The 26,455-nt window shown below is 42.8% G+C and overlaps 1 protein-coding gene across 1 annotated transcript; it reads right to left on the reverse strand.

The window, feature by feature from the left end:
• Window positions 1-13,515: 13,515 nt before the first annotated feature.
• On the reverse strand, window positions 13,516-16,864 carry LOC143550101 (protein CUP-SHAPED COTYLEDON 2-like). Its single transcript, XM_077040829.1, has 3 exons — window positions 16,358-16,864; window positions 14,457-14,740; window positions 13,516-14,118 (listed from the first exon to the last, which is right to left on the reverse strand). The coding sequence occupies exons 1-3, from the start codon at window positions 16,542-16,544 to the stop codon at window positions 13,624-13,626; spliced, it is 966 nt and encodes a 321-aa protein (XP_076896944.1). The 5' UTR covers window positions 16,545-16,864; the 3' UTR covers window positions 13,516-13,623.
• Window positions 16,865-26,455: the final 9,591 nt, after the last annotated feature.

Consider the following 26,455-nt stretch of genomic DNA (forward strand, 5'->3'; position numbering starts at 1 on the left):
ACACACTTACACTTGTTTCGTTTCGTGCAAAATAAGCCAAAAACCCACCGCTTCAAATTTCCACTTTCCACGGGTACGGGGGATCCGTTTTACTAACCCGGAGTTTGTATATGATGAAACAAGGCCTGGTAAAAGATCATCGGGCCTGACCCACGGCCCAAATAAAATTTATGGCTATTGATCTACGCATTTACTTACCCGGAGTTTGGATTTGCATTTATTTCACGTTGGTATCTAACTTTGAAAAATTGCATCCATACTCTGAAAGTTTGAAGCGGGTGTGCTTCCTAACGTAGTTGGACGTTATGTTTCTAGTTAAGTGCGCATAAAATTATTATTATACCCTTACTATTTATTTATACTAGCCAAAATGTTAACTATCCTAATATGTATTTAACCAATTTAACTATCTATATAATTGTCTACCATAAAATTTTAGGTGTCGCTCTCATGTTGTTCCCCCTGTTCTCTAGAACCACCAGATTGCTTGATTTATAAATGGAGGTTTCTCATGCATTTTACCACCAAACCCGGATAGTTTTTAAATAGGTTATAACATCTCATATATTTGTAAAGCTATTTCATAATCAAACAATAATTTTTGCGGGTCATGGGTCTCACCAAACCCAGATAACCCTTAAACATGTTATAACATCTCAATTATTTGTGAAATAACCCCTCAATCATCAAAGAATAATTTTCACGGGTTATGGGTCTTACGAAACTCTAATAGCCTTCAAGTGGGTTATAAGATCTCATTTATTGATAAACACTTTCATCATCAAACCCTAATTTAATTTATCTGCTTTGCATGTTCTCCGTTGCCGGTCTATCTTCTCCATCGTCGGTTAACTTCTGATACTACTCACCATCGTCAACTACATAAACGCCCCTTTTTTCATTAGACAAATATTTGTGTTCATGTTTGTACATTTAAAAAAAATAACATGCACCTGTTTGTTTATATTTGTTCGTTAAAAATCTAAAAACCTAAACATCTCAACTGATAAAATCCAAACATTAAAAAATATAATAACAAACAAATATACATATATTAAATTAAAACAAAACTACGTTAAAAAATAAAATAAATCACCATAAAATAGCAAAACGATTAAAAACAAAACTTTAAATAAACTCCCTTAACACGGGAGGATCAAACTAGTGATAGAACAATTAATACGAAACACACCTAAGGATAAATAATAAACCAAATATAACAATAGATAAATAAACCATGCCACAAAACTGATAGAATCAAGTAATATTTAGGTAAATATAAAATCACATTTGATAGATAAATAAACCATGCTACAAAATTGTAGGTCAGACTGCGTTGAAGGTTTAATCGGACAAAGTTATTAAACACGAAAAAGCTTGTTTAGAGAATCAACATGTCTTTCTCCCATTTGTTTTTGATACACTTGGTCTTCTGGACCCAGAGGCTGTGAATTTTTTGAGTATGGTTCAGCGTGTCGTACACGGAATCTTTTCAACTCCTAGGTCCCAAAGCTTCGTTTTTAATAGGATTAACTTTGCTATTCAAAAAGGGGTTGCGACACAACTTGTTGTCCATTTTTCTGACACTTTATTATAATCACTATATAGTAACTAATTACCATGATGAAGAAAATGAGATTTACCAAAAAATAAAAACAATAAACCACATATACTACTTGCACATGGAAAACAACACAACACATAAATTATATAGTCTCAAGAATAAAAGGTATATATGCATGTACAAAAGTTTGAAAATTAAGATATAACTTTTAAGTTCTTTAGCTCTTGGTAACACATATGGGTGTAAACAAAATGATACGATCCATCCTCCATGACTCATCCATAACCAACCCATAGCCTAGTGCACCCACGTTTATCTTATCCATGTTTCCATGTTTCCCATTTCCTTGCATGCATGTTTGTTATTTTGTTCTTTTCCTAAATGCACGTTTACTTTATTTTAGGTAGAGTAGTGGAGTAGTGTGTTAGTTTATTTCATTTGCATTGTAGCCTATAAAAAGGCATTTCAATTTAGTAATGAGAAGAAGAGAAAATTGCAACAAGTATCTTTATAATTTTAATTAGTTTCTTAGTTTCGATTTGACTACTATCACAAAACAAATCAAGTCACGCTCGTATTGGTTTGCTAAAAGTTGAACCAATAGACTCGTGGTTGGCCCTTTGTTAAAACATGTTTGGTGATTAGTGTTATCAGGTTGTTTTGGGTAATCAGAATTTACTTATTGACTATAATATAATAAATATTAATGTGAGTTTGGAAGCGTAAAGTACCTGCTCGTTAAAGTTTACAATGGCTCCGGTAATAAGAAAACTCTATGGCATTAATACCATAAGGGGTCCAATGGGGTCGGCGTTGCCGCATCGCCCTTTGGCAGGTCTGTTGCATCGTCTAGACTTGGTCAACGGGCAAACCCTTTCTAGGGTCTAAGGTGTAACATCCCTGTCTAGGATTGTACTGATGAAGAGGTAGGTTCCAGCAGAGCCCAGTTGGACCCGCAAGACTCACCTTAAACAGGGACGTCTGCGCAGAGACCAACTGGATCCGCAGGACCAACCATGCTCAGAGACGTGACGTCCTTACGCGCAGTATGCAAGCTGGTCCCGCAGGAAATGCCTCCCATGGTGAAGGACTCCGCCTGTTCCCGCAGCCTCGGATACAAGCCATGAGGGAAGGCCACCCGCGCAGCATGGCTACACGCACTAGGTACTTAGCTCTCGATCATTCAGTGTCACCTGAAGGAATGAGCAAAGCCGGGAGCAATCCCGCACAGAGGCGGGAGGGGGAATACTCCCGCCCAAATAAGCCAGTCTATACTGAAGGACCTTTTACTGTACCTGACGAGGTATGGGCGAAATATCTGATCAGGGATACGACAGCTCACTGATACAGTATGGCGAGCAGCATGCTCCTGTACTGTATCACTATTAAGCCGCTGCCTACTCACCAACTACTGTCATACCACGTGCGTAGCCGGCAGTTGGTGGAAAGGGAATAGTATACAGCAGGCCTGGTCGCTATCAGCCGCTGCCTACCCACCAACTACCAGCAGGGCACGTGCGTAGGCTACTGTTGATGAACAGGAACACTGTTGCAGCCGGCCATACCTCCTTGGAAACCTACCTTCGGCTATAAATACCCCAAATGGTATGATCATCTAAACACAACATATCTTACTACATTATCATCATATTATACCTGATATCTGCTCTAGCAATCTCTTAATATACTTTTATATTTAAAGAGCAATCTAGTCTGATTCTCACGCCGGAGGGTGGTCACAAGGAGGAACCCCCCCCCCTTCTCAGTGACGAGCTCACGGTGTCTGTTTTGCAGGTTATCAGAAGAACCATCTTCCAAGGGTCTAACCCCTCGTGGGAAACGTCTATCTAACCCCCAGGTTACCAGTAATCTGTCCGGGGTTCGGTTAGTGTTTCTTCATTTACACAGTTTGCATGTAAATCAATTCCAATTTGTAAAGAAAAGGCCAAGAGCCACTTCTAATGGAAATGATTCTCTTTTAAGAATATCGAAGCTGATGATTTTACATTTATACTTTTCTGGACACTAATATGCCGGTTTTCACCGCATAATTACGTGAAGTCATTACATGGGAAGGCGGTCCTACCCGCACGAACCCAATAACGTGACAAACCTTCACGCAGGTCAGTTGAAGGGGAAAAAGTTCAGCACCCAAAAATGAAAGTGCCGGTCTATCCGCATGAATCATTAAGGAAACTGAATAATAACCTATCAACAACCGCGCGTCGAACGGTTAAAACTATCCAACACTGGTAACGGCATTCACATTACGTGAAGTCGTTGCGTGGGAAGGCGGTCTTACCCGCACGAACCCAATAACGTGACAAACCTTCACGCAGGTCAGTTGAAGGGGAAAAAGTTCAGCACCCAAAAATGAAAGTGCCGGTCTATCCGCATGAATCATTAACGAAACTGAATAATAACCTATCAACAACCGCGCGTCGAACGGTTAAAACTATCCAACACTGGTGACGGCATTCACATTACGTGAAGTCGTTGCGTGGGAAGGCGGTCTTACCCGCACGAACCCAATAACGTGGCAAACCTTCACGCAGGTCAGTTGAAGGAGAAGAGTTCAATTATCCCATTAAATGAAAGTGCCGGTCTATCCGCATGAATCATGAAAGGAAAATGAACACTAACCTATCGACAACCGCGCGTCGAACGGTTCAAAACAAAATTCTTAAAAAGGATAAGGAAAACCTACACGCAGGTCAGGTAAGGGTAAAGTTTTGCCATCCTACTAAGTGCAAGTGACGGTTCTACCCGCACAATCACGAAAGAGGAAGTAAAACTTCACACCTATTATCAACCACGTTCAAAGGTTAACTTATCCTCATAAGGTAAGAAAAACCTACACGCAGGTCAGGTAAGGGTAAAGTTTTGCCATCCTACTAAGTGCAAGTGACGGTTCTACCCGCACAATCACGAAAGAGGAAGCAAAACTTCACACCTATTATCAACCACGTTCAAAGGTTAACTTATCCTCATAAGGTAAGAAAAACCTACACGCAGGTCAGGTATGGGTAAAGTTTTGCCATCCTACTAAGTGCAAGTGACGGTTCTACCCGCACAATCACGAAAGAGGAAGCAAAACTTCACACCTATTATCAACCACGTTCAAAGGTTAACTTATCCTCAAAAAGTAAGAAAAACCTACACGCAGGTTAGATAAAAGTTAAAGTTTAGCCATCTCACCAAGTGCAAGTGACGGTTCTACCCGCACAATCACGAAGGAAGAAGCGAAACTTTAACCCACTATCAACCACGTTCAAAGGTTCTTATTCTAAACACTTGGAAAATTGCTAATTTAAACTAAGTATGCAAGTCATAAGTTTATAAAGCAAGGAACCCAAAGAAGGAAATAACAATCTTATACGCAAAAAGATTAATATTTCAAGAATATATTACAAGAATGGCCGGGTAACTACCCGCCTAAAAGAAAAAAAAAATATACAAGTCTTAGCAATGGGAAGGGATCTTCAGGATCAAGCTTCAGGGCCGCTTCCACTTGGACCCGCTCCGTCAGAAGAACGGGGTGGTTCGAGGAACGCTTTGAGGACAGCTAACCCATCATCAGCAGCAGCTACTTCGTCCACCTTCTCCACCACTGGATGCGGGAAGGCGGCGTATTGGTTCAATGCTTGGTCATAAATGGCTTCAGTATCCACATTGAACAAAGGGAAGTTGGAAGGCGGGACGCCTTTTTCAACAAACCCTAGACCAAGCAAGAAGCCGGCCTTTTCCCCATCCTCATGAGAAGCGTTGAGGGCTGCGGTCATAGCATCATCGTAAGAGGTCTCTGAAAAGACCCGACGCACAACCTACAAAGAAAACACCAAGTATTAGAACCTTTCCTTACAAAAGAAAAGCGGGAAGATAAATCTAAACATACCTGAGGCAACGCTTCTCGAAGAAGCCATTGGAGGGCAGCTTGAGCTTCGTTATGGGCGCGTTCGGCTTCGCTCTTGTTAAGGTTGGCAAGTAAAACTTCCTTTGCGGCAGCCTCTTCGACGCCCTTAAGCTTCCGCTGGGTCTGGTCAAGCACCCCCCTTTGGTCCAGGATTTCCTGGAGTTTCTTGGCATCTTCCATTGCCAAGGCATCATGAGCGCATTGGAGAGCCTCTAATTTGGCCTTGAGCTCCTCATTCTCCACACGCAAAGGCTCAGCAACGGCTTCAGCCTTGGCAGCCCTCTCGGTTGCGTTTCGCGCAGTCTCCCTGGCCAGCCGAAGCTGTTCATTCACAGCTTGGGCAGCCTTGGAGCGGGCCTCGAGTCGCGCCTGAACTTCAACCTCGAGGGCCTTGAAGGCCTTCTCCTTGTCGGCGGCAGCTGCCGCCAGCTGTTGGTTCTCCTCCCGAAGAGCACGCGCCTCAGATATGTCCTTGGCGTGAGCTGCTTTCAACTTGTCGTTTTCACGACAAAGCAGCTCGACGCGCGGCTGCATCCGGGCCTGGAGAACCCGAAGCTCATTAGTTAGCCTACCCTCCTGGTAGCTAACCATGGCTTCCCCCAACGCACCCGGAGGAGCAGCGTGGCGAGCCCAGTCCACGCACTCCACGGGTGTGCGAAGGGTTGTTCCTCGGCGTATGTTCCATCGAGGAACATACACTTCATTGGAATCCGACACTGCAAAAGAAACAAAAGCAGTAAGGAAAAGATGATGAAAAACATAAGGGAAAAAGAAAGGAACCCTACGCACCTGTAGGGTCAATGACAGGCCGATAGCCGCCAAACCCATCACCTGAACCTAAAGGAAATCCATCCAACAGGTCAGGCAGACGGGAAGGTGGCAAAGATCGGCGTGAAGCCCTGCGCGTACCTGATGGTCCGGCCATCGGTGCCGGTGGCGCGGGCATGGTGGCAGCCGCAGTGGTCGCCGATGTGGTCGCCGCCGTGGTCGCCGCCTTATAAGCAGCAGCAGTAACCGCCGGCTCTGTGAAGGATGCTGTAAAAATCGCACTCACAGCCGGCGGTGACGTCATCACTGCCGGAACAGTTGGCTCAAAGGAATGAGCAACTGGACCAGCGGATGCAGGCGCAGGCGCCTGGGTCGACGCCTCAGGAAGGCTGACCGAGCCTACCGTCATTGGCGGGGAGATACTCCCCAGCGGTTCACCCCGGAATGCGTCAACACCCACGCCTGCACAAAGAAGAAAGTGTTAAATTTATAGTGATAAATCTGCAAAGACATTATGATTGTACTTACGGGTTTTCTTGACCCTGAACGTACGGACGGGCGGGGAGGAACCCGATGGAGCCGGCCTCTTGGTACCGGTCACCGTCGTCTTCATTGGTTCTCCGGAGGTAACGGTCGTAGCCTCCGGAGCAGTGCTCTTCTCACCACCGGGCTTCCCCGCCACCTCTTCACTATCTGACTCCGAGTCAGAGAGAACCACTGGATCAGCTGTGGAGGCCTTCTCCTTCCCCTTCACGCCGGCAGCAGCCTTCTTCTTCCGCACAAGGGGAGGACCATCTGCGGATTCCTCAGAAGAAGACAGGATGTAAGGATTTCCAGCAACGGGTACAGCATTGAGGGGTTCAGGATAGAATATCTCCTTACCTGGCCGCCGGTGGCTCAGGATCTCTTGGCCCGGCGGATAGACCTCCACAAACCTATCCGCCGTTTGCTCCAGGATGGGCAACTCATTGTCATCCAGAGCACGAGTGCCCACCCGCACAGGACTGTCAGCTTCCCGCGGGAATAGGAGCGACTCCAAATTATTCCCCTCTGAAAGAAGAAACAGTTAGAAAATAAACTAATATCAGCAAGAAAGACAAGACATACCATAAGGAATAGAGTTCAAACCATATTCAAGAAGGATGGGAAACCGGGACGCATCCTTCCATACCCGGCTCATCCCCAACAGCACCATCCCGGACTCCGCAAACCGGTAAACCGGAGATTGGACCCGGGATATCTTCGCGAACCATTCCGCCTCCTGGTAGCTGGAAGCATGAAGGCTCGGAAGCGCTTGACCCTTCTTGAACTTCATAGCAATGGGGATGGCGCGGGCAGAGATGTAGAAGAACTCCCGCTTCCACGATCGGAGACTGCGCTCGGTCACGCAGATCTTCAAACCCTTAATACGGGTTGTCAGGGTGTACCACCCCTGGACGCACCTCCAAGTATAGAAGGTCATCAGGCGGTCCACGTAGGGCTCAATACCCAGAATCCGGCACACCCACTCGAAGTGCCGAACCTTGGCAATCGCCATCGGATGCACCTCGGTCAGGTGCACACCGTGCCTCTCCAGGACACGGTACATAAACTTTGTCAATGGGAACCTAAGGTTCCCATAAACAAAGAATGCAGCGTATACCCCGATCTTGCCACTGGGGGCATCGTACACAGTCTGGTGGGATTCAGGAAACTCAGGCTCGAGAGACTCGAGCATGAACTTCCTGACGATGTACTGGTACTGATCGACAGGTAGAGCACACTGGCACTCGCCAGCAGTACTCCTATCGTCGGCTACAGCTTCAGCATCATGAGAAGACATTTTTGCAGAAAGAAGAGTGATTTCGGGAAAATGCTTGCCTGAAAAAGGGGAGTATTTGCCGGAAATCACTAAGAAGAAGAAGAGAGGTGAAAGTGTGGATTACAAAGGGGCCTCTCCCCCTTTATATACTAATCGCAATTAATGCGGTGAATTTAATGCGGAGGAGAGAGAAATCGAAGGTGCAATGAAACTATAACACGTGGCAAAAAGCAGGCTGGCAACAGCTGTTGACAGGACGTGTGCCAGTAATTTCGCGGCCACGCGCCCGAAAAATCGTGCCCACGCGCCAGGAAAAGCGTCTGGAATGACCATGTTCTGTCACGTCACCATAACTTCCTGCACGTCCTGACACAGTCAGAAGAAACCGTCGCACGACGTTTCAGAGGTTTGGACTGTTCTTATTTTTCCACCAACTCTTCGAATTTCAAAATTCAAAATTTAAAAATATTAAAAAGTAAGCGGGAAAATACCCCTTACCCCTTGGCAAACAAGTAACCGTTAGACGGATGCGGGTATAGTGTAAAGGCAAAACCCTTCACATACCTAGCACCCGCAGGGAATTGAAGCCAAAACCTTGGCGAACAAGTAACCGTTAGACGGATGCGGGTACAGTGTAAAGGCAAAACCCTTCACATACCTAGCACCCGCAGGGAATTGAAGCCAAAACCTTGGCGAACAAGTAACCGTTAGACGGATGCGGGTACAGTGTAAAGGCAAAACCCTTCACATACCTAGCACCCGCAGGGAATTGAAGCCAAATATTCCTCGGCAACCAAGTAACTATAAGACAGGTGCGGGTACAGTGTAAAGGCAAAACCCTTCACATACCTAGCACCTGCAGGGAATTGACGCTAGGAATACCTTGGAAGTAAAGTAACCGTAAGACGAGCGCTGGTACAGTGTTAAGGCAAAACCCTTCACATACCTAGCGCTCCGCTGGGAATTGAAACCAGGAAGGATCTTCTGGGCAATGCTTGCGGAAACGGAAATAACATCCCCGCATAGCGGGAACGTTGAGAACTACGTTGTTTGAAGTTCCAGGATGGAATTGGTGGTTTTAACATAATTGATCACTATGTTCAAAACTACCAAAACCTCATGGAGAATCCACACAACTGGAACTCAATGCTCCTGACTTGCGAGGAGGTTACAGACCTACCCGCATCATACCCAAAGACCAAGCAGGAAACTCGGGCATTTCTGCAAGTGACAAGGACTTCCCATGGAAAACCTTACAAAACCCTTTTCAAAACCCTTTGCTTAAGTCCAAAAGTTCACCTCACTTTATTAAACACGCATGAGAAGAACATTGGACTGGGGGGACTTGAAGAGGTAGGTCCCAGCAGAGCCCAGTTGGACCCGCAAGACTCACCTTAAACAGGGACGTCTGCGCAGAGACCAACTGGATCCGCAGGACCAACCATGCTCAGAGACGTGACGTCCTTACGCGCAGTATGCAAGCTGGTCCCGCAGGAAATGCCTCCCATGGTGAAGGACTCCGCCTGTTCCCGCAGCCTCGGATACAAGCCATGAGGGAAGGCCACCCGCGCAGCATGGCTACACGCACTAGGTACTTAGCTCTCGATCATTCAGTGTCACCTGAAGGAATGAGCAAAGCCGGGAGCAATCCCGCACAGAGGCGGGAGGGGGAATACTCCCGCCCAAATAAGCCAGTCTATACTGAAGGACCTTTTACTGTACCTGACGAGGTATGGGCGAAAGATCTGATCAGGGATACGACAGCTCACTGATACAGTATGGCGAGCAGCATGCTCCTGTACTGTATCACTATTAAGCCGCTGCCTACTCACCAACTACTGTCATACCACGTGCGTAGCCGGCAGTTGGTGGAAAGGGAATAGTATACAGCAGGCCTGGTCGCTATCAGCCGCTGCCTACCCACCAACTACCAGCAGGGCACGTGCGTAGGCTACTGTTGATGAACAGGAACACTGTTGCAGCCGGCCATACCTCCTTGGAAACCTACCTTCGGCTATAAATACCCCAAATGGTATGATCATCTAAACACAACATATCTTACTACATTATCATCATATTATACCTGATATCTGCTCTAGCAATCTCTTAATATACTTTTATATTTAAAGAGCAATCTAGTCTGATTCTCACGCCGGAGGGTGGTCACAAGGAGGAACCCCCCCCCCCCCCTTCTCAGTGACGAGCTCACGGTGTCTGTTTTGCAGGTTATCAGAAGAACCATCTTCCAAGGGTCTAACCCCTCGTGGGAAACGTCTATCTAACCCCCAGGTTACCAGTAATCTGTCCGGGGTTCGGTTAGTGTTTCTTCAACTGACATGCTAACATAAGAAACTTATTTTGACATATTGTTAAGTACAAAGGGCCGTATCTGATCGATATGCCTGATAAATAGTAAATGTCTTGAAATTTGATGACCAATTGAAGCAGATACCGATCTTAGCAGTGGCATATAATTAACGACAATTGTGCATTAACTGTTGTCAAATCTCCAGTCGCGTGTATAATTAGTGGAAATTGACCAAGCAGCTACAACTTGTTAGGACCGAAATCGTCAACTGAATCTCTCGATTCGTGTATGAACCTTTAGTGAAATCATGGCAATCCAGATCAATATGATATAAATATCAAAGCCCCTTTCTTGCATTAAAGTTTCGAGTGTGATCATAGTTTCTTGTGGTCAATCTGTTTTATGTAATTATCATTCAAGGGTACAAATAGTTATTAGTATTCATTTTTTGTAATGCTCTTTCAAATGATGACATTTAACACGAGAAAAAAATATGCGATTACAAAGATTCGTTTAACAGTGGTTGAAGCATTTCACAGATACACCCAACTGTTTCAGGTACATGTCACTGTCGTAATAAATTTTAGTTACACTTCTACCGTTCGCAAATACAATGGCTTGTATATATATATAATCAATCTTTTACACTTAACTCACCCTTTTTGTATATACATATTGGATACATACATATATAGCAATAAAACAAGAGAATGATAAAAGGAATAGGGGTAGGGGCACAGTAAGATGGTTGGGTCGGTGGGGAGTTGTAAAATCAAAAGGGGGGGGGGTAATAGGGTAATTTGGGTAAGTGAGGTGAGGTAGCATTTAATTGAAATAAATATGTCCCTTCCTCATCATATACATAATAGTCTTCCCCTACCTCAATAGCCTCCTAGTCCTAGCTAGCTTCCATGTGAAAACCTGAACTTAACCATCTTCTTTTATTTTTCAGTTTTATACCTACCACAACTACCCATTTAATGACCAAAATCTCATATCCAACCATCCTATACCAACTTCAAAAAAAAAACAAAACAATGATACAACACAAAAGTTATATTTTCAAACTTAAGTTTTGTTTTATATGTTCATTGTAAAAAGTAAAGCTTTTAAATACTTGGGCTTAGGAAGAGGGCAAGGTTTACAGAAATTCACTGTTCAAATTTAAGGCGAGTGTCTGCTTAAATTTGGAGAGCGTTACGAAAAGAATTATTTTTTAAACATATTTGAATGACATTATCTCAGTTAAATTAAAAAAAATGAACAAATTTTAATATTTGTAATAATGAGACACACGTACGAATACATTTCACGTACACATTTTATAATTGGGTCATCATGTCTTGAGATATTACTTTTATGATTTTATTGTACATGATTTGAACATTACTTTTCTTGTCACTCTTATCGTACATGATTCTTATCATTAATATATTTATAAAAGTTATAATTAATCATATCATATACGATCAATTTAAAATATTAGCCAATAATCTACAAAAATAAGATAATTGTAAGGTGGTATTTAAGTTTGAGAACGTTAATTAATATATTGTCTAATGTAGGTGTTGATGGTCCAATTTGATAAGTTTTTATAAACATTTTAGGTAGCAAGAAGCCAAGAACTAGACGGTGTGAAATTTGTACTGATTTTTTTCTCTTATGTTATTTGTTGCAAAGCAATAGTATATATGTTTGTATTTAACATGTCAAGATTTATTATCTACACAATACATATACATAAGTAATAAACAAGTATATATAGAAACAATAAAAGCTAAACTGTGATCGGTTCAGTTTGCACGTCCAATTCCAATGTTCCAGATCCAATCGTACGTAACTCAACAACCATCAACAACTATCAATTAAAACATATTGTGAATCGAGCCCTTTAGATCTCAAACCCGAGAAGTTGTTTAGGTTTAGACGGATTAATCAGTTCTAATTGATTATGAACACTCAGGCTTGTAAATGAATCAAAAGAACATGAACGAAGCATGTCCATGTTCGTTTATTGAACTTTAACAGAATAAACAATCGAACATTAACAATTACTCAAACAAGGTTTGCTTGTCCGTGTTTGTTCGTTAAGAAAAGAAACCTTAATGATTGAGTGGTTCAATGACGTATTTCTAATGTTTAATATTGTATTTTTTTAATTGTTTATTACATCAAACGCCATTACTTTGTTTAGTTTTGTGTGTGCATGTAATGGGAGCTGCTTAAATGAGTGTTACGGAGATATTATGTTGAAGATTAAACAAAACACAAGAGGAAGGAAGCACAAGGAAGCCCCAGGATGGTTCACAGGATCAAGAACAAATGAAATCGGTGTGAAAAACATGTGGGGTGTAGGTTACGCGGGGCAGGTTGTAGATTATGATTGGTGGAAATGTGACATAAGCAAGAACATTAACAGTTTGACTTGGCGTAGGATGACAACCCTGCACGGCTTACGCTGGGCTCGGCATAGTGGTCCCGATGTTTTTGGGCAAATTTTAGAGGAAAACCATCAAGGACCAACCAATCACGTTTACATCAATAGTTTTTACAATCCATATCGAATCAAAGATCATCTGATGCAAGACTAAATCACCTATGATCATCTCCGGATAGAGTTAATGTTAGTAAATTGGATTCAACTTGATTTTAGGTTGTAATCATCAACGTTTAGCATTAAACTCTTAATGTCATTGATTTGTTTATCATTAACCATTGATTTTGATGGTCTTTTTAAAACCTAAAACTGGTAATTAGTTATATTATAATATTCAGCTGTGTCAATTGTTCGAATTAAGTTATGATAATCATAATAGCCAAATACTTAATCTATTATTTATTGAAAGAAATAGACAGATAAACATATCATGTCTATGTAATTTCTAATCGCTTATTCAAACTTCCAACCTAATAACGAGAAAGATGATCAATCTCAAGGTTTCGGGTTGTGAAACGAACCGCATAACCTAATTTCTAATTGTACAAATACACATTGCGTGAATTGTAGAAGCGATTAATAATGATCATACTTAATGGATCAACGGTTTACAAAAATGCAAGATAAGGTACAAGATCATAAATAGTTCATCCTCGTCGCCCACCAAAACATCATGATCATAGAGCAAATACTTAAAAGACGACTAGACCATACATACTAATATAGCGTCCTACCATACTTAATAATTTCACATTTAATATCCTAAACCCCGGGTAAATTAAAGCACCATAAATTGATCAACACATACATTTAAGGCCGCCGCCTCCTTTGATCAGAAGCTCCAGATACAGTCCAGTTCCGTGGGCCCGGGTTTCTGGTTCTCGCCGGAAGAACTGAACATGTGGTAATTGCTTGGTTCTCCGCCGCCGTGCATGGGTGGCACTGCTGCGGAGTTAAAGAAGCTGAGCTGAAGATTGTCGTGTAGTGTGCTCAAGCTAGGGAAGGCTGACACTGACACACTTGCATTCTTTTGGTCGGAAAATGACGTCAGAGGCTCCGGTGGCGGGAAGTTGAAGAGGGGTTGAGTGCCGAAGTAATTGGTGGTTGAGGCCGTGGAGAAACAGGGTACGTGCTGTTTTGAAACACCGGTGCTGTCGTAGGGGTAGGTTTGATCAAGGAGCGGTGGTAGTGAACCCGAAACTGTCGAAAAACAACTAGCCTCTTTCCCGTAATTTACGCCACCGGTTAACCATTTTTTACCAACACCGTCACCAGCGACATGTCCCGCGTTACTTTTCTTGAAAACTCGGGAGATCACCCAATCGTCCTAACAAAAAACGTAATAACAAAAAAATTACAGATATAACCACCGATGATAATAATAATAATAATAATAATAATAGAGAATGGTATATGGGATAAACTAGTTGCTCCGCGCTATGTATCAACAATGACTGATGTAACCAATGACAAAAGTATATTGCGAGGGTAGTCATAAATTTTTTTTAAACCTTTGTTTTCACTATTAAAGTACCTTCAAGTCATACTTTTGTACGGACAACAAACAAATAAATCTTTTAATAACTTTTTCAATAATTCAACATTGAATAAATAAATACCATGCAAACTCCACCACTTACAAGCCCTAAGCTTGATAAATCATACCTTACAATTCTTTGAGAGATAGTGGTAAGCAAACTTGCCATCAAGACGGTATTCATGCTTCACCCAGTTACTTTTCTCTCCTTTTGGAGCTCTACCACTGTAAAAAACTAGGGTTTTCTTCGTACCTACTAGGGCAGAAGTCTTTGAACTATAGATCTCACGGTCTTTTCCGGTAGCTTTCCAGTACCCGGTCTCAGTCGCCCGGTTTATCCTCAACCCCGTCGGGTACTTCCGATCCCGAAGACTGAAAAAATACCATTCTTTTCCAGCCATCTTCGCCTTTTCTGTAAAAAGAAATTAACCCTAAAAAATTATCACGGTTTAATAACAAAAAAAGAAATTATTATCTGAGTTAATGACCATTTTCGTCCCTGTGGTTTGCTACTTTCGCCACTTCAGTCCAAAATTTGTATTTTTGTCAATTTAGTCCTCATAGTTTTAAATATTAGCCAATTACATCCTATCCGTCTAACGGTATCCAGCTATGCCGTTAGTTTAAGGGTATTTTTGTCTTTCTCCTTTTTATTTTGAGTTATTGGTCATTTTCGTCCCCGTGGTTTGATACTTTTGCCAATTCAGTCCAAAGTTTGAAATTTTGTCAATTTAAGTCAGTTTTTTTCTATAACCCTAGAGAGCATTATCCAAGCCCAAAACAAGTCTGCATTTACTCTGTCGACAGCAGTAATCATACCCCTCCTCTCGTATTTAGTTTCTAGACGGTTCCTAAACTCTCCCCCATGGTGGAATTCTATGGTAAAGTGGTCAAAGCAATTCCGTGAAACCGAATTGTACGGAAAAAACTAAAAATCGTTTCTTTGATGAATGCATAATATTTAGGGTTTAGAGATTAACATATCATAACGAAAATCTGGGTCGTAATCAACTATTATACATTAATCAACAAAACAATTTTTAGTTTTTTGTGTATAATTCGATTTCAGTGAATTACCTTGACCACTTTACCATTGAATTCCACCATGGAGAAGATTTTAGGAAATGTCTAGAAACAAAATATAAGGGGGGGTATGATTACTGTTGTCAACAGAGTAAATGCATACCAGTATTTGAGGTTGCTCGATGGTTTTGGGCTTGAATTATGCTCTTTAGGGTTATAAACAAAAAACATAAAAAATAAAAAAAACTGAATTAAACTGAACATTAAATTGACAAATTTTCAAACTTTGGACTGAATTGGCAAAGATATCAAACCACAGGGACTAAAATGACCATTAACTCAAAATTAAAAGGAGAAAGACAAAAATACCCTTAAACTAAAGGCATAGCTGGATGCCGTTAGACGGATGGGACGTAATTGGCTAAAATTTAAAACTATGAGGACTAAATTGACAAAATTAAAAATTTTGGACTGAAGTGGCGAAAGTAGCAAACCACAGAGACGAAAATGGCCATTAACTCTTATTATCTTATAACGATAACTCGCATTTTTAAGAGGGTCTATGGCTTCTAAAACAATTGTTTATTTGCTTATTTGATTTTGAAAAGTTAAAACTGTCAGTTAAATTTTTCATTTTAAAGCTTTAAAATCTCAGAATAAGTTTTTCAATACTGTTTTTGCTTTTCAAAAAGTAAATAAGCAAATAATCAATACTTACACACCTAAATCTACAAAAAAAGAATTTCACACCTAAATCTACATTTTATTTCACGATCAACATTTCATGTTTTAAAATGTCTCATTAAAACAATTAAATACAAAAAACCGCCTCTAAAATTAAAAGCGTTACAATAAAATATTAGTTGTTAAAAGGGTACCAAAACATTAGATAGTCAGCGGTACCAAAAAGTTAGAAAACTATCTAACGTTTCGGTACCGCTAGTCAAAATCACATTTAGTAACAATTTTTTTTAATTAAGCTAGGCTAATGTTTAAACACACTTACGTGGAAGCTCCCATGGTTCACATTTGTTGAGATCAACATCGGCAAATGCTAGTCCGGTGAAGTTCCCATCAAGCACTTTCCTTAAAAGGTAGCACGTGATAAGCTCTTCATCTGTCGGATGAAACCTAAATCCCGGTGGCAAACAAGCTTCGGTGTTATGATCTGAATATTGGTTGAAAAACTCCATGGAATTAACCACCGGAAAACCCAACTGGGGATTTGCTTTTAGTGACGCAATGAGTAGATATATATGTGTATATATATAGGGGATGGAGGTGGCGTTTATGGGGATTTGGAGAATCAAGAATTAATATACAAGAAGAAATCACTATCGTTGATAGGTTAATAAAACTGCCTTACAAATGGAAATTAGGGTTTTTTAACGTGTATTTGGGTTGGGTGTGTGTCTGCATGTCTGACGTGTAAGTGTTAAGAGTATGCGTGCGCAGGGTATTCCTCTTGTCAGTCAAGAAAAGATAAGAGAGGACGGTGAACTCTATGCATCTATTTTTTATTTTTATACTATCATAAATATTCAGTATATCACAATATACGCAAAAATTTAAACACGGGAAGATTTTGGTTGGGTGGGGGGAGGTGGATGTGGTGGCATCACTCATCACACCCCCACCCAATTAAATGGTGCCACATCACCAACCTCAAATCCATCACATGTGATGGTTTTTTACTAGGGGTGGTGGTGTGTAATGGAATTTTTTTTTTTTTTATTGTTTTTTTTTTTGCAAGATTAAAGTTACAAAGATAAATAAATAAATAAAAATCGACGAAAAAATGGTTGATATAGGCCTCGTCACGTTTCTGACAACTTAGCCGACTTTTATATCATTTTTATAGCATTCAAAAGTTCAAGGTTTAATTCGTAAATTATTCTAAATTCTGTTTAAAAGAAATGTGAAAGTTAAGGGGTTAAATGTGTAAATTGTATTTAAAATATAATAATAATAACACTAACAAAACGCATCCTCTTCCCTGTTATTTTTCCGGTGACCCATCACTTCCGGCGACGGCTCCCCCCCCCCCCCCCAACGGTCATAACCACCCCCTCCCAACGGATAGATTTCTTGGTTTCCACCCCATCTCACGCGTGAGGGCCAGCACACAAATCTCCTCCATTTCGCGTGACAGGGTAGAGGCGACGTGTGGAAAAACCCACCACGCGTGATGGGAGCTCCATCACACGGTGCCCCTGGTCCCCTTAGTATTTGGAATTTGTATTTAAATTGATTGTATATTAGGGGGGGGGGGGTGGATGTGATGAACTTTCTCATCACACACCCCACCCAATCAAATGGTGCCACATCACCAACCCCAAATCCATCACATGTGATGGTTTTTTACTAGGGGTGGTGGTGTGGTGTAATGTTGTGTGATGGTTATATTAATATGCATCCCAACGGCTCTTTTCATGATTTTCACCCTTCTCCACGCGTGATGGCTATCACTCAAACCCCCCCCCCCCCCCCCTATCACTTGCGTGATAAACTACCGACGGCGGTTTGGGTTGAACCCATCACGCGTGATGGGGGTTCCTCACGCAGTGCCCTGGATCCCCTTAGGTACTTGTTTTAGATCACACTTTGAACTTAATTTACTTTATGTTAAAAGAGATTTATATTGAAGTGAAATTGAGTGACAGTTAAAGGTAAATCTAATATGATTACTTGAGTTAAGTTCTGTTGACAATAAAAATGCAAATTATAAATGTTAATGGTTAACTTGTGTCACACCCGGCCCTGAGCGGCGGAAACAGCCGGGCGCGCGCGAGTGGGGATTGATAATTAAGCACGGGCCATTGCAAACATTCAAAGATTTTCATTGCGCATGAAAAGTTTAATACAAATACATTACATTGTTTAAAAATTACATAAAAACATCCAAGTATAAAACTGTTGAAGATTTCCAAGCCATATCCCCTTGCGCGGCGGGAACAACCACGCGCATCGAAGGGATAGAACTAAAATCTTCCAAAAAGCTAGTTTTAGATGTTCAGCGTGAGGTGCTCTAAGTGTGACTCCATGCGCTACCTAATTATCTCCTGAAAGACACGTAAAAACATTTGAATCAGTATAAACTGAGTGAGTTCACAAGTTTTAGTAACTTGATAAATCGTATTGCATCATAATCATTCTGAAACATAATTCTGGTAGCATCATTAAAACACATGCTTGGTAAAACATAGTTCTATCAACATATTCTGCTAAATTCGTTCCGCGGTTTACGCGCGAACATTTCTGGGAACTGTGCTCGTCTGTGTAAGTGGCACTGCCACTACGAGCGAAACAAGTAATACTGTCCCGCGGGTTACGCGCGGACACTTCTGAAAAATCGTGCTCGTCTGTGTAAGTGGCGCTGCCACTACGAGCGAATAATACCGTCCCGCGGGTTACGCGCTGACGTTGTGCCGGAAAACAAGGCGCTCGTCTGCGTAAGAGGAGCGACCTCTACGAGCGGGCTCAATCCCATAGTACTGCCCCGTGCTAGGCACTCGTCTATGTAAGAGGTGCGACCCCTACGAGTGGGTGGATCAAACCAGCAGTCCCTACCCTTAGAGTTCCAATGGTAAAGTGATCACTTACTCGTATCGCACTCTCATCGAAAACCATAGATAACCGTTTGCATTGCTCATCATGAAACATAATTTAAACACATAATCGCTTGCATAGCTTGTAAGTATACCATGATAAAACAGTATTTAAGTACGTGTCCCTCGCCCCGAAAACAGTTTAAACGTAGTGAAAACAGTGAAAATAGGGGCTGTGAGACTCACCTGTGGTTCTTGTTAAGGGATTAATCGAGGTTCGGGTTTTCTTGGTGTTGGCCTCGGAATCGAAGGTCTAGAATACGATTAAATAATCAAGAAGTATATATATTAAGATCAATAAACGGGAGAACATAAGGGTTGGAAAGTAGATCTCAAGGTTATATTCTCGGCTTACCTAGTAACAGGATCGGAAATGAAAACAACGGATGCTTGGGAGAGGATTAGTGCAAGTTTGTAGTTCTTTGAAGTGTGTTTTGGGTGATAATTTAGGTTACAAATTTATAGGCATACTCAAAGGAACACAATCCCTTGCTTTAGGGGATTGAAATCTTTTCATATCTAAATGTAATGATGATAAAGTATGGAAGTTATTATTATTTACTTAAGAGTGGAGTGGTGGATAAAAGATTTTGATTTGATTTGGACAGAACATGCAGGTCTGGGGTTGGTGAGAATAGGGTGGCTGACAGTTGACTTTTCATGTTACAGTGTGCTTTTTCAGGTACTTTTGTCAGTGTACAGTAAAAAGTGGAAGATCTCTGAAACACGCTACTGTTTCCTTTCGGGCGGGAGTAATCTCCTTATAACTGGAGAATAGACTAAGTGTTCTGCGCGTATAACTTTGTGCGCATAGCTTTCTGCGTGTAGGACATTTCTTTGCTGCGGGTAGATACGTAACCTTCTCGCAGTCAGGGACATTGAGTTTCATTTGTAAATCCTCCAAGTGGTCTTGGTATTTCAACATAGTGATCAGTTATGTTGAAGTCAATTCCATCTTGGAGCTTCAGACAAACTAGCTCTCAATGTTCCCGCCATGCGGGGAGGTTAGTTCCCTTCCGCACGCGCATAAACGATTTAGGGTGCACCCGCCTTAGCATCATGCGTGACGGTCAACCCATTAGACATCATAACGTTAAGGTACATAAAAACATAAAGCCAAAACATTCGCGCATGGCGCATATAACATATGCCCACGCTGGTTCTTAACATGGTGCGCTCGCGTAGGTTGCATGTAACAACTGCACGCGCTGACTAACATGGCGCGCTCGCGCAGGGCGCACATAACAAATGCACGCGCTGACTAACATGGCGCGCTCGCGCAGGGCGCACATAACAAATGCACGCGCTGACTAACATGGCGCGCTTAATATTCACAATCACCTAATTATTAGGTTGATTACTTAGTTTAAGGGATTGGGAATTTACCGGGTGTCACATTCTCCCCTCGTTAAACGAATTTCGTCCCGAAATTTAGGAGACGTTGCTGGCAGAAGCCATGCTCTGAAAGAGGTGTGGGTATTTCATGCGCATCTGGTCTTCTCTTTCCCAAGTGAATTCAGGCCCACGCCTCGAATTCCATTGAACCTTTACTAACTTGATTCTGCTTCTGCGCAACTTTTGTTCTTTCCAATCGGTTATTGCTATGGGTTCTTCTACGAAGTGCAGCTGTTTGTCGATGTGAATCTCTTCCAACGGCAAAATCAACGTTTCGTCAGATAGGCACTTTTTGAGGTTGGACACATGAAACGTATCATGAACTCCACTGAGTTCGGCGGGTAAACGGAGCTTATAAGCAACCGGACCGATCCTTTCCAGGATCTCAAATGGTCCAATGTAGCGTGGATTCAACTTTCCTCGCTTGCCGAAACGGGGGACTCCTTTCCATGGAGAGACTTTCAAAAGTACTTTACCCCCTACTTGAAATTCCAATGGTTTCCTTCGCACATCTGCGTAGCTCTTCTGTCTGTCGCGCGCTGTCTTAAGGCGATCCCTTATCTGAATAATCTTGTCTGTTGTTTCTTGGATCAATTCTGGACCAGTCATTTGCTTGTCACCCACTTCAGCCCAGCACAGTGGGGATCTACACTTGCGCCCATACAAAGCTTCGAACGGCGCAGCCTTAATGCTTGTGTGATAGCTATTGTTGTAAGAAAATTCAACCAATGGGAGGTGAGTATCCCAGCTACCTCCGAAATCGATTGCGCACGCGCGCAGCATATCTTCCAATGTCTGGATTGTTCGCTCGCTTTGCCCATCCGTTTGAGGATGATAAGCTGTACTCATATCAAGGCGAGTACCTAGAGCTCCTTGTAACGATCTCCAAAACCTTGATGTGAACCGACTATCTCTATCAGAAATGATGGACACTGGGACTCCATGTTTTGAAACTACTTCTCGAATATACAATCTGGCTAACTTTTCCATCCTATCGGTTTCCTTGATCGGCAGGAAGTGCGCTGACTTAGTTAGCCGATCTACAATAACCCAGATCGTGTCATAACCCCCAGGTGTCCTTGGCAGTTTGGTGATGAAGTCCATAGAGATTTGTTCCCACTTCCACATGGGAATTTCTGGCTGCTGAAGTAACCCCGACGGCTTCTGATATTCAGCCTTTACCTTTGAACACGTCAGGCACTTACTGACATACGTCGCGATGGCGCCTTTAAGATTGGGCCACCAATACAGCGTTTTAACATCTTGGTACATCTTGTCTGCGCCAGGATGTACGGAATACCGCGTCTTGTGAGCTTCGTTCAATACCTGTTCGCGCAATCCTCTCTTGAGAGGGACCCATATGCGGTTAGCGAAATATAGATTGCCGTTCTCTTTCAGTTCCAAATTCTTAACCATACCCCCAAGGCATTCGTTTTTAACAAACTCTGGTTTCAAGGCTTCTTGCTGAGCGTCTCGGATGCGGGTAGAGAGATCTGCGTGAATGGTCAACCTTAGAGCCTTGACTCGTAGCGTTTTTATTCGCTCCTTCCTACTTAGCGCGTCTGCTACCACATTCGCCTTTCCAGGGTGGTACTTGATTTCACAATCATAATCGTTCAACAATTCAGCCCATCTTCGTTGCCTCATGTTTAAATCCTTTTGATCAAATATATGTTGAAGGCTCTTGTGATCCGTAAAGATTACACACTTTGTACCATAGAGGTAATGGCGCCAAATCTTTAGCGCGAAGACAACCGCTCCAAGTTCTAAATCATGCGTTGTGTAGTTCTTTTCATTGGTCTTGAGTTGGCGCGAGGCATACGCTATGACTTTGTCTCGCTGCATAAGGACACATCCAAGTCCTTGATGTGAAGCGTCGCAGTAAACGACGATGTCATCCGTCCCCTCGGGCAGAGACAAAATTGGCGCACTACATAACTTCTGTTTCAACATTTGAAATGCTGTTTCCTGATTTTCGCCCCAAACAAACTTCTTGTCTTTCTGAGTTAGCGCGGTCAGAGGTAGAGCTATTTTGGAGAAGTTCTCAATGAAGCGTCGATAGTAGCCAGCTAGCCCTAGGAATTGCCTCACCTCAGTTGGGGTTTTTGGCGCTTCCCAGTTTTCGATGGCCTTGACTTTAGAAGGATCAACGTGTATTCCTTTCTCGTTTACAACGTGACCGAGAAAATGAACTTCTCTAAGCCAAAACTCACATTTGGAAAACTTCGCATACAACTTTTCTTTCCTCAACAATTCCAAAATCAATCTCAGGTGTTGCTCATGCTCGGCCTTGGTCCGAGAGTAAATCAGAATATCATCTATAAACACAATCACAAACTTGTCCAAGTATGGTTTGCACACGCGGTTCATCAGATCCATGAATACAGCCGGCGCATTAGTTAGCCCGAAAGGCATCACTAAGAACTCATAATGGCCGTATCTAGTTCGGAAGGCTGTTTTCGGCACATCTTCATCATGGACCCTAAGTTGGTGGTATCCGGACCGTAGATCTATCTTCGAATAATAACTGGATCCCTGCAACTGGTCAAATAAGTCGTCAATCCTCGGTAAAGGGTACCGATTCTTGACTGTCAGCTTGTTCAGCTCCCTGTAGTCAATACACATCCGGAAGGAACCGTCCTTCTTCTTAACAAACAGTACTGGGGCTCCCCAAGGTGAAAAGCTTGGGCGTATGAAACCCTTATCCAATAGTTCCTGTAACTGATTGGATAGCTCTTGCATCTCAGATGGAGCTAATCGATAAGGCGCTCGAGCTACTGGCGCAGCTCCTGGGACTAAATCAATACGAAATTCTACTTGTCGCGGCTGCGGCAATCCGGGCAAATCTTCAGGAAAAACTTCTGGAAATTCGCGCACTACTGGTAAGTCTTCAATTCTTCGCTCATCACCTTTCTTCTCTACTACATGCGCCAGGAAGGCGTAGCACCCTTTCCTTAGGCACTTACGCGCCTTTAGGCACGAAATCAGTTTCGTCACAACTCCCCTTCTTTCCCCTTGAATTACCAAGGTTTCTCCGTTCAACAGTGGGATCCGAACCTGCTTCTCATGGCAAATAACTTCCGCGTGGTTCTCGACTAACCAATCCATACCTACCACAATGTCAAAACTTCCCAAGTCTATTACACATTCTTCAGTTCTTTCGTTCGCGCATAACTGCCTACCATTGGCTAGTTCTATAGTATAAGGCGTGTCTAGCCTACTGGTTGCTAAGCCTAGGGAGTTTTTAAACTCAGCAGATATAAAACTTAGATCAGCGCCAGTATCAAATAAGACAGATGCAAAATGGCCGTTAAGCAAAAACGTACCGGTTACCACATTCGGCTCCTCTTTAGCTTCGCCTGCGCCGATCACAAAAGCTCTCCCGCGAGCTTGGTTACCCTTTTGCGGGCAATCCCGACTAAAATGCCCTGGCTTTCCGCATGCGTAGCAGTTGTCATTGGCTCCAGCTTCTTTAGCACGGCAATTCACCGTCTTGTGTCCTGGCCTGTTACATTTGGCGCACGTGACGCTCGCGCATTCACCCTCGTGGTGAAACTTGCATTTGTTGCACCATGGGTAAGGGCCACTGTATCCTTTTCGTGGTGGCTCCGCGGCCTGAATCGCGTAAATCCTTGCGCTTTCCTGCTTCTTGAACGGTGGCTGCTTGGAGTCGGACCCTCGGTGGTGAGAGTTCCATTTCCTCTTGGGATCAGAGGCTCGCTGCTCGGTTCCGCGCGTAGTTAACATACCCGCACGGACCGTATCCCTTGTAAGGGTGATGGCCCGCGCAACCGCCTCATCGAAGGTTGGAGGCGCTGCGGCGTTGAGCGGAACCCTAACAACAGGAGGTAACCCAAAAATATACCTCTCGATCTTCTTTTCCTCCGTGTTTGCCATGTCTGGCACCAACTGGCAAAGCTCATTGAACCGGTTGTTGTAGGCGTCGATATCCGTTCCTACCATGGTGTGGTTCCAGAATTCCTGCTGCAGACTCTGGATTTCTGCGCGAGAGCAGAACTTTCTCATCATCATTTCCTTCAGTTCCTCCCAGGTCTTGTGGAGAGCAACTTCTCGCCCCAAAGTTTTCGTTTGAAGCTTCCACCAAGACGAAGCTGCCTCTTGGAACATGCAGGTTGCGTAAAGAACCTTCTGGTTCTCACTACATCTGCTAATGGAGAGAACTGTCTCCATCTTGTCAATCCAGTTGTAGAGCCCAATGGCCCCTTCGGTTCCCTTGAATGGCCAAGGCCTACAGGCCATGAATGTCTTATAGGAGCATCCTTTGTCCAAGGCTCCTGATTCGGGTTCTGGGGTCTCATTCTGACGACCCTGACTAGATTCGGCCTTGCTGGCCTCATGTGTTGCAATCGCTTGCGCGATTATTTCCGCGAGTTCCTCGGGTGTCATGGTAATTCCCTTGGCTTTAGTTGGAGGCATTCTCGCTTTAAAAGAGTGAAAATATATTAAACTTAGCGCATGTACTCTGAGCACATAATGTTATCATTATTTACTAGACACTGTGTGACCCGTGTTCCTAAGTGTGTGTATAGTTTCTTTTGAAAATATTTTCTTTGAAAAATATTTCATGCGATTCCCCAATGGTTATAGTCTAGGTTAAAACTTCTTTTCCTAGTTCGCTATAACCAGTGCTCTGATACCAATCTGTCACACCCGGCCCTGAGCGGCGGAAACAGCCGGGCGCGCGCGAGTGGGGATTGATAATTAAGCACGGGCCATTGCAAACATTCAAAGATTTTCATTGCGCATGAAAAGTTTAATACAAATACATTACATTGTTTAAAAATTACATAAAAACATCCAAGTATAAAACTGTTGAAGATTTCCAAGCCATATCCCCTTGCGCGGCGGGAACAACCACGCGCATCGAAGGGATAGAACTAAAATCTTCCAAAAAGCTAGTTTTAGATGTTCAGCGTGAGGTGCTCTAAGTGTGACTCCATGCGCTACCTAATTATCTCCTGAAAGACACGTAAAAACATTTGAATCAGTATAAACTGAGTGAGTTCACAAGTTTTAGTAACTTGATAAATCGTATTGCATCATAATCATTCTGAAACATAATTCTGGTAGCATCATTAAAACACATGCTTGGTAAAACATAGTTCTATCAACATATTCTGCTAAATTCGTTCCGCGGTTTACGCGCGAACATTTCTGGGAACTGTGCTCGTCTGTGTAAGTGGCACTGCCACTACGAGCGAAACAAGTAATACTGTCCCGCGGGTTACGCGCGGACACTTCTGAAAAATCGTGCTCGTCTGTGTAAGTGGCGCTGCCACTACGAGCGAATAATACCGTCCCGCGGGTTACGCGCTGACGTTGTGCCGGAAAACAAGGCGCTCGTCTGCGTAAGAGGAGCGACCTCTACGAGCGGGCTCAATCCCATAGTACTGCCCCGTGCTAGGCACTCGTCTATGTAAGAGGTGCGACCCCTACGAGTGGGTGGATCAAACCAGCAGTCCCTACCCTTAGAGTTCCAATGGTAAAGTGATCACTTACTCGTATCGCACTCTCATCGAAAACCATAGATAACCGTTTGCATTGCTCATCATGAAACATAATTTAAACACATAATCGCTTGCATAGCTTGTAAGTATACCATGATAAAACAGTATTTAAGTACGTGTCCCTCGCCCCGAAAACAGTTTAAACGTAGTGAAAACAGTGAAAATAGGGGCTGTGAGACTCACCTGTGGTTCTTGTTAAGGGATTAATCGAGGTTCGGGTTTTCTTGGTGTTGGCCTCGGAATCGAAGGTCTAGAATACGATTAAATAATCAAGAAGTATATATATTAAGATCAATAAACGGGAGAACATAAGGGTTGGAAAGTAGATCTCAAGGTTATATTCTCGGCTTACCTAGTAACAGGATCGGAAATGAAAACAACGGATGCTTGGGAGAGGATTAGTGCAAGTTTGTAGTTCTTTGAAGTGTGTTTTGGGTGATAATTTAGGTTACAAATTTATAGGCATACTCAAAGGAACACAATCCCTTGCTTTAGGGGATTGAAATCTTTTCATATCTAAATGTAATGATGATAAAGTATGGAAGTTATTATTATTTACTTAAGAGTGGAGTG

Source organism: Bidens hawaiensis, unplaced genomic scaffold (genome assembly GCF_021521415.1).
Source record: "Bidens hawaiensis isolate Kalapana, Puna unplaced genomic scaffold, B.hawaiensis_p1.1 tig00015924_1, whole genome shotgun sequence".
Lineage (NCBI taxonomy): Eukaryota > Viridiplantae > Streptophyta > Magnoliopsida > Asterales > Asteraceae > Bidens > Bidens hawaiensis.

What these genes read in the sequence shown, in the direction of transcription:
- LOC143550101 (XM_077040829.1), bottom strand. Translation starts at nt 16,544, where the DNA reads ATGGAGTTTTTCAACCAATATTCAGATCATAACACCGAAGCTTGTTTG. An exon ending in TGAACCATGGGAGCTTCCAC is followed by an intron (nt 14,741 to 16,357) that starts GTAAGTGTGTTT and finishes TTCTTTTTACAG; the next exon opens with AAAAGGCGAAGATGGCTGGA. An exon ending in ATCTCTCAAAGAATTGTAAG is followed by an intron (nt 14,119 to 14,456) that starts GTATGATTTATC and finishes GTTTTTTGTTAG; the next exon opens with GACGATTGGGTGATCTCCCG.